The 13,118-nt window shown below is 45.1% G+C and overlaps 2 protein-coding genes across 8 annotated transcripts in view; one reads left to right on the top strand and one right to left on the bottom strand.

Annotated features, from left to right (window-relative positions):
- c41h5orf22 (chromosome 41 C5orf22 homolog) overlaps positions 1–6,397 on the bottom strand; it is a 36,556-nt gene extending 30,159 nt beyond the window's left edge. For 2 of the 4 annotated variants that reach the window (XR_011954993.1, XM_072560334.1), the window contains exons 1-3: positions 6,211–6,397; positions 3,246–3,391; positions 648–797 (exon numbers count right to left, since the gene is read on the bottom strand). Coding sequence is in view for 3 of the 4 variants with exons in the window: in XM_072560334.1 (XP_072416435.1) it covers positions 648–797; positions 3,246–3,391; positions 6,211–6,282 (368 nt within the window). In the remaining variant the exon portion in view is untranslated. Of the gene's footprint in view, positions 1–647; positions 798–3,245; positions 3,392–3,922; positions 4,845–6,210 lie in introns of those variants that run through there. The other 2 variants (XM_072560335.1, XM_072560336.1) reach the window with 2 other exon arrangements.
- A 293-nt stretch (positions 6,398–6,690) lies between these two features.
- The window catches only part of drosha (drosha ribonuclease III), a 172,181-nt gene continuing 165,753 nt past the window's right edge, over positions 6,691–13,118 (top strand). The window contains exon 1 of one of the 4 annotated variants that reach the window (XM_072560332.1): positions 6,691–6,894. Coding sequence is in view for 1 of the 4 variants with exons in the window: in XM_072560330.1 (XP_072416431.1) it covers positions 7,202–7,226 (25 nt within the window). In the remaining 3 variants the exon portion in view is untranslated. Of the gene's footprint in view, positions 6,960–6,982; positions 6,992–7,062; positions 7,227–13,118 lie in introns of those variants that run through there. The other 3 variants (XM_072560331.1, XM_072560333.1, XM_072560330.1) reach the window with 3 other exon arrangements.

The raw sequence follows: 13,118 nt of genomic DNA, 5'->3' as shown, positions 1-13,118 counted from the left end.
CCACTATGTCACCACCGCCCATCATGTGGGGAATTGAGAATGTACATCTGTGACCTGTTTATCACTGTGTAGGTAAGACACTAACTATAATCAACAGCACATTCAGTTCTCAAGGAAAACAGAGCATTCAACTCCCTGAGAAAATATTTCTCCTAATTTGTATCCTAAATGGCGACCCTTTTGTTTTTAAACATTGACCCCCTTGTTCGAGATTCTGTCAAGACCCCACAAGACTTTCTGTGTTTCAGCCAAGTTGTCTCTTAACTCTTCAACACCAGCAGACACAAGTCGAACTTGTCCTGCCATTCAATGAATCGTACAATTCAGAAGAGGCCCTTTGGCCCATTGAATCTGCAATGACAAAAAACTAAATTTACACTAGTTCCACTTTCCAGCATTTGGTCCATAGCCTTGAATGTTATGGCATTTCAAGTGCTCATCCAAGTATTTTTAAAAACGTTTCCTTAACTGCCCATTTCAGGTGTTAACCTAGAAACCTTCTCTGACTGTTCACCAATGCATTTATGTCTTTCTTTGAATAAGGAGTCCAGTAATGTACACAATGCTACAAGTGTGGCCTCACCAGTAGCCTGTTTAACTGAAGCATAACCTCCCAACATTCCTGTCACAGTAAACAGCAGCAATACCTGATGGTTTTCGTTGAGGAATCTCTACCAACAAAGAAGTGGTGCTTCCCATCGGTGATCTGCTGGGCCCAGAGAGGGTGAAGCCAAAAGACATCAGAGAAATGGCCAGCGTAAACAACAGGCATGATCCAGTTCTCAATGCTCAGGTCTCTGGATGTAAGACAGAGTGGGGAGAAGAAAAAGTTTGATCACTTCTCCAATACAAATAAGAAACTGAAATGAGAAAAACAGAATAATTTTTTCCGTCGAACTGAATAATGGCTTCAGGCTGTCACAAGGTGCCCCATTCTTGCTAAAGTACTATCAAGTTCCACAAACATCAAACCTCCCTGATGGGCAGAGTCTTCCGGATTTAAACAATGTTATTTCCAAGACCTGAAAGCGAATCGCCATCCCTTGCAATGTCTTTCCCAGTCTCTTTTGACAGCTTCTTCCAAACCTATGACCTCTACAATCTAGATAGGCAGCAAGTACATTTAAACACAAACACAGGCAAATTTCCCTCCAAGCCACTCACCACCTGACTCGGTGTTCCCCCAGTGTTGCTGGATCAAAGTCTCACATCTCCACCATTGCTAAAATGTGGATCTACCTACAGCAGACGGATTGCAAATAGTTCAAGAAGTCAACTTACCACCACCTTCTCCAGGGCAACTAGGGATGGGCAATAAATGCTGGCACAGCCAGTGATGCCATATCCCATGAGGGAGTCAATTAGAAGCTTACTCAGTGATAACACACCCACACAGCCCTCCCACTGCCAGCAGAGCTACAATACAGAACATTACAGCGCAGCACAGGTGCTTCGGTTCTCGATGTTGCATGGACTTGTGAAACCAATCTGAAGCCCATTTCACCTACATTATTCCATTTTCATGAGTATCTCTAACCAATGACCATTTAAATGCCCTTAAAGTTGGCAAGTCTATTCCTGTTGCAGACAGGCTCTTCCATGCCCCTACTGCTCAGAGTAAAGAAATTACCTCTGACATCTGTCTCATATCTATATACGAGCTAAGTGATGTCTTTTGTTCTTTCCTAGCTTCATCTGTTCTTCCCATCCCAGCTCCAACAGCGTCTTTGCTGCTCACATGATCATTCTGCTCATATAAAAGCATGGTGTCAGGTGGATGTGGATATCCAGTATAACCATGGTGTCCACATTTCTCTTGGTATTAGAACAAGCTCGAATGGTATTTGGGGGGGGGGGGGGGGGAATGTGGCTTCAGCAATGTTTCTGTCCAATATATCATCATAAACATTAACTCTAAAATAAAACAAAAAACATATATCCTGGAAATCTGAAACAAACAAAGTAAGGGCTGGAGAAACTCAGCAGGTCCAGCAGGATCCATGGAGAGAGACAGAGCTCAGATTTCAAGTCCAGTGACCTTTCATCAGAATTATAATGTTAACTCTGCTTTCACTCCAATGACGTTATAGCCTCTGGCTGGAGCAATGACCACAATGTGAAACAGCCCAAAAATCACAAAACCAAGCTGGTCAGCTGCACTGAAGCTCTCCCAACTCCAAATTGAGTTGGTTAGAACCTTTGGCCTTTACCTGGTTGAATTCAAAAATGAATTCTGTTACACAAAGCCTTGGTCAGACCCAATCTGGAGCACTGACCTCCGCCCTGCTCACTAAACCTCAGTAAAGACTGTTCCCATCCTATTCAACAGCTACTTTGCTTGTGATCCAATCCCAGACTCGATCCAACAGAAAGTTCTCTTGCTCTCGCCTTTTCTGTTGTTCAATCACATCAATGACAGGAAGTATCCTTCTGATTTCTGGCATATCTCTCTGGCTCCTCCTCATACTTCCACCTTCTCCACATTGAAAGCAAGTCTGAACTCCGTGTTTCCCAATCAAATGGCTTTCCCTCCCACATCATTCTTCTTTCTAGGCTCAGGGTTTGTGGTTTGTGCCCAGTCACAGCTTTAGCCTGCTCTGCGATGGGATTTCTGTGACAGCGTCACACAAAATCATAAACAAAATTACCTAGGTATAGGAAACTCTACATGTCTAAGGTCTAACAGTGGGTTACTGAATTTTTGTTAAAATTAAATGTTCACGGTGTGTGATTGTTGCTGGTTAGACCAGTACTTTATTTCCCATCCCTAATTGTTCAGAGGTCAGTTAAGAGTCAACCACATTGCTGTGGGTCTGGAGTCACATGTTGGCCAGATCAGGTAAGGACGTCAGATTTTCTTAAGCTGTGACTAGGCACATGAGTGAACCATCTGGGTCTAAACGACAATTGGTAATGATTACATAGCCACCACTGGATCAGCTTTTTATTCTAGACTTTTAAAAATATTGAATTAAAATTTCACTACCTGTCTTGGTTGGTAATTAACTCCCAGAGCAGTGTGAATTACTGGTCCAGTGATATTACTGTGATGCCACCAGCTTTGAAATATCAATTGTTTGCCAAATACAAAAATTAATTTCTTATACTGTCAACTCGACATTAACTGTGTCTACTTACCAAACAGGGACTAGTTTGCAAATATGAGACTATTTATAGTTATTTCAACAACGTCAGAGATACAGATTAGGCAACATTTAAATGCAATAAAAACTAAGTTACATTACCCAAAAAGTAACTCCTTATCAAAAACACTGTCAGCTAACATGTCAACTGGGATGAGAAGGTCTGGGTGTGAATCCAGGTGAACCAGAGCAATATTTTCAATTGGCAAATGCTTTGAACCAATCGCTCGATAGATGAACGGTACCACCTAAATAAACATAAGCAGAGAGACTGTCTTGAAGAAAGCTGAAAGAGGAAGAGGGTGAACGGAAATCGACACTGAAGTTTCTGTATTTAACACTCACGTATCACGCAGAGTCACAGTCATGGCTAAACAATACATTTGCTCCCATTCCATCAACAGGAACATACAAGCAATTATTTTGTTAAGACTCACTCATGATTACAAACGCCGCTATCAAAACAAGTAAAAATTGAAAAAAGAAACTGTGAATACTGTAAATCAGAAAAAAACCCCCAGAAATTTCTGGAGAAGCTCAGCCAATCTGGCAGCATCTGTCGAGAAAAATCAGAGTTAACAGATCGGGTCGTGTGACCCTTCCTCAGAACTCACAACAGATACTGCCTGACCTGCTTAGCTTTTCCAGGGATTTCTGTTTTTGTTACCTCCACCAAAACTGCTGTCAAGGTTCTCTTTTTGATGAATGGTTGGTGTGATGGTGATAGTGGGTGGGCCAGGGGAAAGAGGGGGGATGCAGAGACTTTGCTCAATCTTCACCTTAAAGATGTCTGAAAATCTTGGGTAAAGCTGCTGCCACCAATTCCAATTGCATTTTTAATACAAGATGTCGGGCTCTGAACTTGGGCCTTCTGGTCCAGAGATAGGGTCACCTCTACTGCATCAAAAGACCATTCCAACCCTCCTTGTATTCCTAGTCGACATTCTTGTTAATATTCAATGGTGAAGGATGAACTATTAATAAGTCTTTGGCACAAAAGGCACCTAACTTGAATAAAGAGTAATTTTATTATATTATAGAGGGTACCATATTATAGTAGCTTCAGAATGATCAACTATAATACACGGAGCACGATTATCTCCTGAGAGATATAAAACTCTCAGAAATATAAATGCTACAACCCTCAGGACAACTTTTCAAACCCCAGGAAATGTTCCAATCCCCAGGGAAACATTCCAATTCTTGGGACGATGTTCCAGCTCCTGGGGCAACCTTCCAGTCTCCCAGTTAGCGTTGCAATCCCCAGGACATTTTTGGATTTCTTGAGACAAACTTTCAATCTGTGCAACAACATTCCGCTTCCCGGGAAAATGTTGTAATTCCAGGACAATCTTCCAATCCCTGGGATAATGCAGCAATTCCTGGGACAACATTACAAAACCCCGGGACAACTCCTCCATTCCCTGAGACAATGTTGCAATCTTCCAGAGAGCATTACCTCAAGAGGGTTGGAATATAAAAACAGTGATGTGTTTCTGAGACCTTATAAAGCTCTGGTTAGGCCCCATTTAGAATATTGTGTCCAATTTTGGGCCCCACACCTCAGGAAGGACATTCTGGCACTGGAGCTTGTCCAGCGGAGATTGACATGGATGATCCCTGGAATGGTAAGCCTAACATACAATGAATGGCTGAGGATCCTGGGATTGTATTCATTAGAGTTTAGAAGGTTGAGGGGAGATTAGATTAGATTAGATTACTTACAGTGTGGAAACAGGCCCTTCGGCCCAACAAGTCCACACCGCCCCGCCGAAGCGTAACCCACCCATACCCCTACATCTACATCTACATCTACCCCTTACCTAACACTACGGGCAATTTAGCATGGCCAATTCACCTGACCTGCACATCTTTGGACTGTGGGAGGAAACCGGAGCACCCGGAGGAAACCCACGCAGACACGGGGAGAACGTGCAAACTCCACACAGTCAGTCGCCTGAGGCGGGAATTGAACCCGGGTCTCCGGCGCTGTGAGGCAGCAGTGCTAACCACTGTGCCACCGTGCCGCCCACTAATAGAAACCTAAAAGATAATGCATGGCTTAGAAAAGGTGGACACTGGGAATTTGTTTCCATTAGGTGGGGATACGAGGACCTGTGGGCACAGCCTTAGAATGAGAGAGGGTCAATTTAGAACGGAAATGAGGAGATATTTCTTCAGCCAGAGAGTGGTAGGCCTGTGGAATTCATTGCCACGGAGCACAGTGGAGGCCGAGACGTTAAGTGTCTTCAAGGCAGAGATTGATAAATTCTTGATCTCACAAGGTATTAAGGGATACAGGGAAAGTGCAGATAAGTGGAGTTGAAACTCCCATCAGCCATGATTGAATGGAGGAGTGGACTCGATGGGCCTAATGGCCTTACTTCCACTCCTATGTCTTATAGTTACAATCCCCAGGATAGCATTTCATTTCCCGGGTCAATGCTTTCTCCGAATCCCCGGGAAAATGCTGCGACCTCCAGGAGAAGGTTCCCGGGACAACGCTGTAACTCCCGGGATAACGCTGTAAATCCCAAGGATAACGCGGTCATTCCCCAGGATAACGCCGTCACCCCCGGGATAACGCGGTCACTCCCCAGGATAACGCCGTCACCCCCGGGATAACGCTGTGATCCCCAGGATAACGCGGTCATTCCAGGGATAACGCTGTCACCCCCGGGAGAACGCTGTAAATCCCAGGATAACGCTGTCACTCCTGGGATAATGCTGTCATCCCAGGTATACCGCTGTAATTCCTGGGATAACGTTGTAAATCCCAGGATAACGCTGTCACTCCCGGGATAATGCTGTCATCCCTGGGATAACGCTGTAAATCCCGGGATAACGCTGTAAATCCCCGGAATAACGCTGTCATCCCTGGGATAACGCTGTAAATCCCGGGATAACGCTGTCACTCCCGGGATAACGCTGTAAATCCCGGGATAACGCTGTCACTCCCGGGATAACGCTGTCATCCCTGGGATAACGCTGTCATCCCTGGGATAACGCTGTAAATCCCGGGATACCGCCGCGGCCGGGTGTTGCGGAGGGAAAGGCCCGCCCTTACATCCTGATGGTCCTCCACCACCCAGACCGGGAGCTGGGGGTAGCGGCGCAAGCAGCTGGCGGCCCCGCTCATAGCTCCCTGTAACGGGGGGGGGGGGGGGGGGTAGACACCTCCCGCCCCTCGCTCCCTCTCTCCCTCTCTCCCTCTCCCCGTGACCGCAGAGCCGCCGGGGGGGAGTAAATCCGGGGGCGGACCTCTGCCCCCTCCCCCTCTCCCTCTGATTGGAGGAGAGCGGGTCCAGCGCCATAAAACCGCCGGCCTGAAACAAATACAAACGGCGCTGGGTTCCGCTTGGAGACCACTCTCTCCACTTTAACGCTGCGGGGCGTTACCTTCCCGTTAAAGTTCTGTCCCGTTTATTTAATTTGCATCGATCCCAGGCCCGTTCTAATTATATTTTTTAAAAAAATAAAGTTTCCCTTTTTACAGTGAAGCACATTGTGTGAAATTACAATCAACTCGAGTTCTGTTTCTATTGCAGATTTTGGAATAATATGCAGTTTCTAAGAGAGTGCTTTAAAAATAAACCATTGCTAACTCAGCGCACAGTGTGTGTGCAAACAGAAGCGGTGCATATTCCACCCCCGACTATTGCATTTGCTTTTTTTCTCTTTTGCATTGAGGGCAGCGCCATGTCTCTGTGAAAAGCCAATGGGGAACAGAGCGAGGGGCCGGCTCTTAAAGGTGAGTTTCCGTCTCGGCTCCTTCCTCTGCTTCCTGCGCCTGGAAACTGCCGGCCCCCGCCAAGTGTAAGTCCGCAGCAGCGACTGAAATGCAGCAGGTTGTTTGGAGCGGGTCCGGGTCCGGGTCCGGGTCCGGGTCCGCGGCGTTTGATCCGAGGACGGGGCCCCCGTGTTGAGCGGCGGCGGCTGCAATCGGGGGGTTTGGAGGGAATAACGGGGAGGGATTTACAGCATTGTGCAGAAAGACACACAATGTTACTGCAATCACTGATGCAGGGGGGGGAATAAAGGGGCTCAACTAGACTGGGATGATGATTAGAAAGAAAAACAAAGGTTTGTTTTTAATCAACGTTCAATTCCTTATTTCTGTGGCCATTGCTACTTTTGTTCTTGAGCTTCCTTTGTGCAAATAGGTTCCATTGTTTGCTTCACTACAAATAGGGACCGTGTTGAATAGGGTGCCACACAAATGTAATTTCCTCCCTGCATCTAACCCGCAGTTCTTGAAGTTTGATCGCTTCTCCCGACTGTGTGGACGTGCAGCCCTCTGCTGTAAGACGTGTGCACTGTGCATATTCGGTCCGCGGTGAACCTGTTAAAGTGGAGGTTGTTTGTAGCCGGGAACACCTTTTGAATTGGGCAATTGTGTTCAAATACTGGATTAGTGGTGCTGGAAGAGCACAGCAGTTCAGGCAGCATCCAACGAGCAGCGAAATCAACGTTTCGGGCAAAAGCCCTTCATCAATGTTGCAATTCCAGCATCTGCAGTCATTGACTTTAGAAAGGACAAGAGGCCAAATTCGATTGTGAATAGAAGGGTGCTGCACTCTAACTTGTAGGAGTTGCAAATGACCCAAAATTGGTGGTGCTGTGGACAGCCAAGAAGGTTACCTCAGAGTACAACGGACCTTGATCAGATTGGCTGAGGAGTGACTTTTGCCCGAAACGTCGATTTCGAAGCTACTCGGATGCTGCCTGAACTGCTGTGCTCTTCCAGCACCACTAATCCAGAATCTGGTTTCCAGCATCTGCAGTCATTGTTTTTACCTGAGGAGTGACATGCTGCATTTTGGAAAGGTAAATCAGGGCAGGACTTCTACATTTAATGGGAGGGTCCTGAAGAGTGTTGTTGAACAAAGAGACCTTGGAGTGTAGATTTGTAGTACCTGGAAAGGAGAGTCACTGTTAGACAGAATTATGAAGGCATTTGGTATGCTGCCTTTCTTGGTCATTACATTGAGTATAGGAGTTGGGAGGTCATGTTGCAACTGCACAGGACTTTTGGAATACCACGATCAATTCTGGTCTCCCTGCTACAGGAAGGATGCTGTGAAACTTGAAAGGATTCAGAAAAGATTTATAAGGATGTTGCCAGGGTTGGAGGGTTTGAGCTATGGAAAGAGGCTGAATAGGCGGGGGCTATTTGACCTGGTGTGTTGGAGGTTGAATGGCGACCTTATAGAAGTTTATAAAAATCATGAGGGGCACAGATAGGGTGAGTAGTCAAGGTCATTTCTCCAGGGTAGGAGAGTCCAAAACCAAAGGGCATAGGTTTGGGGAAAGAGGGGAAAGATTTGAAAAGGACCTTAGGGGCAACTGTTTCATGGAGCATGGTGGAATGAACTGCTAGATGAAGTGTTAAAGGCTGGTATAATTACAACATTTAAAATCAATTAAAAATATATAGGAAGGTATTAGCGATGTGGGCCAAATGCTGGCAAATGGGACTAGATCAACTTAGGAAATCTGGTCGGCATGGACGAGTTGTACCAAAGGGTCTGTTTCCATTGCTGTATGGCTCTCTGACTTTATGACATGAGAAAACTTCGTTGCAGCCTGCTTGGATATAGGTTATTTAAGGACATAAAGTACTAACATTCCTTAGCAATGTGGGCTAGCAGTCTGAATGACTTAAAACATGTGGGACATTTTCTCCACCTCTTCTGAAGATTATCCAAACTAGTTTACTTTGTTTTTGTTCGTTCCTGGGATGTGTGCATTGTCTGGCTGAGCCTATTGTGGCCTATTCAACTCTACTTTCTAACACGGATTGCTCTGGAGAAGGTGATCAGTCACCTTCTTAAACCACTGCAGTCCTGCTGAGGGAGGACTTCCAAGATTTTGACCCGGTGGCAATAGTGGAACAGATCAGAATGGTGTGTTGCTTGAATGGGAATATCAAGTTTATATGTGTTCCCATGTATCTGCTATCCTAGTCCTTCTGGGTGGTAGTGGCCATGGGTTTGTGTGGTGCTGTTGGAAGCCTGATAGTATTAAGTGGCAGAAAGCAGCAGAGTACAAGTTTGATATCTGGTATGTGCTCAGTTGACCACCGCCAGGTTAATATGATTCTTGGCCTCAGTGCTCAGGCTAGATTGGAGGGTGGAGAAAATTTCACGAGTAACTCCACCCTATCTCTGTTAATATTTCATTCATTTTGCTGTAATTGGGTTTAACTGCGTGTGTAGACCATGCTGGCAGTCACTGTCTAATAATGGGCAAACAAACTATAGAGTTTATGACCATAAGAGGGAGTTCAGAATATAAATTTTATTTACACTTCACAGTAACCAAATAAAAAGATGAAAATACAGAGGTAGTTTGAATTCAATACAAGTTTGGATTTGTAACAGCAATGTTTTTGATTCTCAGTTTGAGGATTAATCCTTCAGTGATCAAATATTTTCTCACACTGTCGTAAGAGGTCTTCCAGCACAGGAAAAGGACCCTTCAGCCCATCGCATTTGCGTCAGTCAAAAACTGCTTAATTATTCTAACCATTTTCCAGCATTTGTCCTATATTATTGTATGCCTTGGCATTACAAATGTACATCTAAATTCTTCTTAAATGTTGAGGACCTCTGCCTCTACTATTGGTACAGGCAGAGTCAGAGTTCCCGCTACCCTCAGAGTGAAAAGATTTTGCCTCACATCTCCTCTAAACATCCTGCCCCGTAACTATGTTTCCTGGTCGTTGATCCCTCCTTTCCCTTTGCAGTCTATTTTTTTTATTGACAGGAGGTGTTGTCGCTGACTGGCAGCCAGCATTTATTGCCCCTCCAATAGTTGACCTTGAGGAAGTGGTGGTGAGTTGTCTTCTTGAAGCACCGCTGTCCACATGCTGTAGGTTGACCCCGAAAGAAAGAATTCCAGGATTTTGACCCAGTGACGGTGAATATTTCTAAGTCAGGATTGTGAGTGGCTTGGTGGGGAACTTGCAGATGGTGGTGTTACCATGTAGCTGTTCCCCATGATGTCCAGATGGAGGGGGTCTTGGTTTTGGAAGGTGCGAAGGATCTTTGGTGTATTTCTGCAGTGCATCTTGTAGATAGTACACACTGCTACCTAGTGGGGGATGTAGTGGATACACTGCTACCTAGTGGGGGATGTAGTGGATACACTGCTACTCAGTGGGGGATGTAGTGGATACACTGCCACTCGGTGGGGGATGTAGTGGATACACTGCCACTCGGTGGGGGATGTAGTGGATACACTGCCACTCGGTGGGGGATGTAGTGGATACACTGCTACTCGGTGGGGGATGTAGTGGATACACTGCCACTCGGTGGGGGATGTAGTGGATACACTGCTACTCAGTGGGGGATGTAGTGGATACACTGCCACTCGGTGGGGGATGTAGTGGATACACTGCCACTCGGTGGGGGATGTAGTGGATACACTGCCAATCAAGTGGGCTGCTTTGTCCTAGATGGTGTCAAGTCTTGAGTGTTGTTGGAGCTGCACTCATCCAGACAAGTGGTGAGTATTCCATCACACTCCTGACTTGTGCCTTATAGATGGAGGATAGGTTTGGGGAGTCAGCAGATGAGTTACTTGCTGCAATATTCCTAGCCTCTAATCTGATCTTGAAGCCACTGCATTTACATGATGAGTCCTGTTGAATTTCTGGTTAATGGTAACTCCTCAGCATGTTGATAGTGGGGGATCCAGTGATGGTAACACTATTGAATGTCAAGCGTTCATGATCAGATTGTCTCTTACTGGAAACAACCATAGAAATTGCTGGAAAAGCCCAGCAGGTATGGCAGCATCTATGGAGAAAAATCAGAGTTAACATTTTGGGTCTAATGATCCTTTCTCAAAATTCGGAAGAAGTTTCACTCGATCTAAAGCATTAGCTCTGATGTTTCTCGAAAGATGCTGCCAGACCTGCTGGGCTTTTCCAGCAATTTCTATTTTTCTTTCTGATTTACAGCATCAGCAGTTCTCAATTTTTATTTTGGGGATGGCCATTGCCTGGTATTTGTGTGGCGTGAGTGTCTGTGCCTCTAATAATTTTATACATCATCATCACGACCCTCCTAAGTGGCTTTGGCTTCTAGTAAAACAATCCAAATTTGTCCAATCTCTCTTCTTAACTAAAACTCTCTAGCCCACACAACATCCTGGTAAATCTCATCCGCACCTCTCCAGTGCTATCACGTCCTTCCTACCATGTGGAATCCAGTGTTGTCTGACAGTTCATACTTTCCCTTTCGACATGGCAACTGCGCCGTGCATGGATATGACCATTTGGATTAAAATTGCATCCACTCCCTTGGTATTGCACCAGAATCTCAATTAAACTGAGGCCTTACCTGCCCAGCTGAGAGGATGTGAAAATCCCAAGCCACTATTGCGATGAAGAGCATGTGTGTTCTCATCATCAGTGTCTTGATGGATATTTGTCCTCAACAGAGCAAAGAACAGATTCTGTTCATTTCCACATTGTTGTTGTAGGATTTGCTGTAAACTAATTGGTGGATGTTTCTCCTATGTTATGTGAAGCACTTTAAGAGTATTGAGCTGTGGTGTTTTGGGATTGCCGATGGCTGTGAAAGTACTATTAAAACTCATCGTAACTTGAATTAGGAGCAAGAGTAATCCAATCAGCCCCTCAATCCTGCTCCACCATTTATTAAGATCATGGCTGCTCTGATTGTAATGTCAAATCCACATTCTTGCCTATCCCTGAGAATGTTTCACTCCTTTGCTTAGCAAGGATCTATGTCTGCCTTAAAAATATTCAAGGACATAGAAGGTATAGTTAGTAAATTGGCAGATTAGAGATGCAGTGGACAGCGAAGAAGCTTACCTCGGAGTACAATGGGATCTTGATCAGGTGGGCCAATGGGCTGAGGACGAGCAGATGGAGTTTAATTTAGATAAATGCAAGGTGATGCATTTTGGAAAGGCAAATCAGAGCAGGACTTATACACTGAATGGTCAGGTCCTGGGGAGTTTTGCTGAACAGAGACCAAGGTTCATAGTTCCTTGAGAATAGAGTCTTAGGTAAATAGGATAGTGAAGAAGGCATTTGGTATGCTTTCCTTTATTGGTCAGATCATTGAGTATAGAAGTTGGGAGGTCATGTTGCAGCTGTACAGGACATTGGTTAATCCACTTTTCGAATATTGCGTGCCACTCTTGTCTCCCTCCTATCTGAAGAATGTTGTGAAACTTGAAAGGGTTCAGAAAGATTTACAAGGATGTTGTCAGGGTTGGAGGCTTTGAGCTACAGGGAAAAGCTGAATAGGTTGGCCTATTTTCCCTGGAGTGTCAGAGGCTGGGTGGTGACCTTATAGAGGTTTACAAAATCATGAGGGGCATGGATAGGGTAAATATTCAAAGTTTTTCTCTAGGGTGGGGGGAGTGCAGAACTAGAAAGCATAGATTTAGGGTGAGTGGGGAAAAATTTAAAAGGGACCTAAGGGGCAACTTTTTCATTCAGAGCATGGAATGAGCTGCCAGAGGAAGTGGTGGAGGCTGGTACAATTGCTGCATTTAAGGGATCTGGATGGGTATATGAATAGGAAGGGTTTAGAAGGATATAGGCCAAGTGCTAGCAAATGGGACTCGATTAGGTTAGGATATCTGGTTGGCATGGACAAGTTGGACCGAAGGATCTATTTCTGTGCTGTACATCTCTATGACTCTATAACTCAACTTCAGTTACCTTTTCCGAAAGAGAGTTCCAATGAATCTGATGCTCAGAAAACAATGCGTATTCTGTTTTTAATGGCTGACCACTGATTTTCAAATGGTGACCCCTAGTTCTAGATTCTCCCATAACAGGAAACATGTTGTTCACATCTACTCTCAAAACCCCTCGTGATCTTCTTTGCTTCAATCAAGTAGTCTCTTTTGTAATCTCCAGGGGATACAAGTCTAGACTGTCCAACCTCTCCTTATGAGACAACCTGCCAGTTACAGGTATTAGTTTAT

The sequence above is a fragment of the Chiloscyllium punctatum genome, chromosome 41, assembly GCF_047496795.1.
Source record: "Chiloscyllium punctatum isolate Juve2018m chromosome 41, sChiPun1.3, whole genome shotgun sequence".
In the NCBI taxonomy this organism is placed as follows: domain Eukaryota; kingdom Metazoa; phylum Chordata; class Chondrichthyes; order Orectolobiformes; family Hemiscylliidae; genus Chiloscyllium; species Chiloscyllium punctatum.
This window is presented reverse-complemented; position numbering and strand designations above follow the sequence as displayed.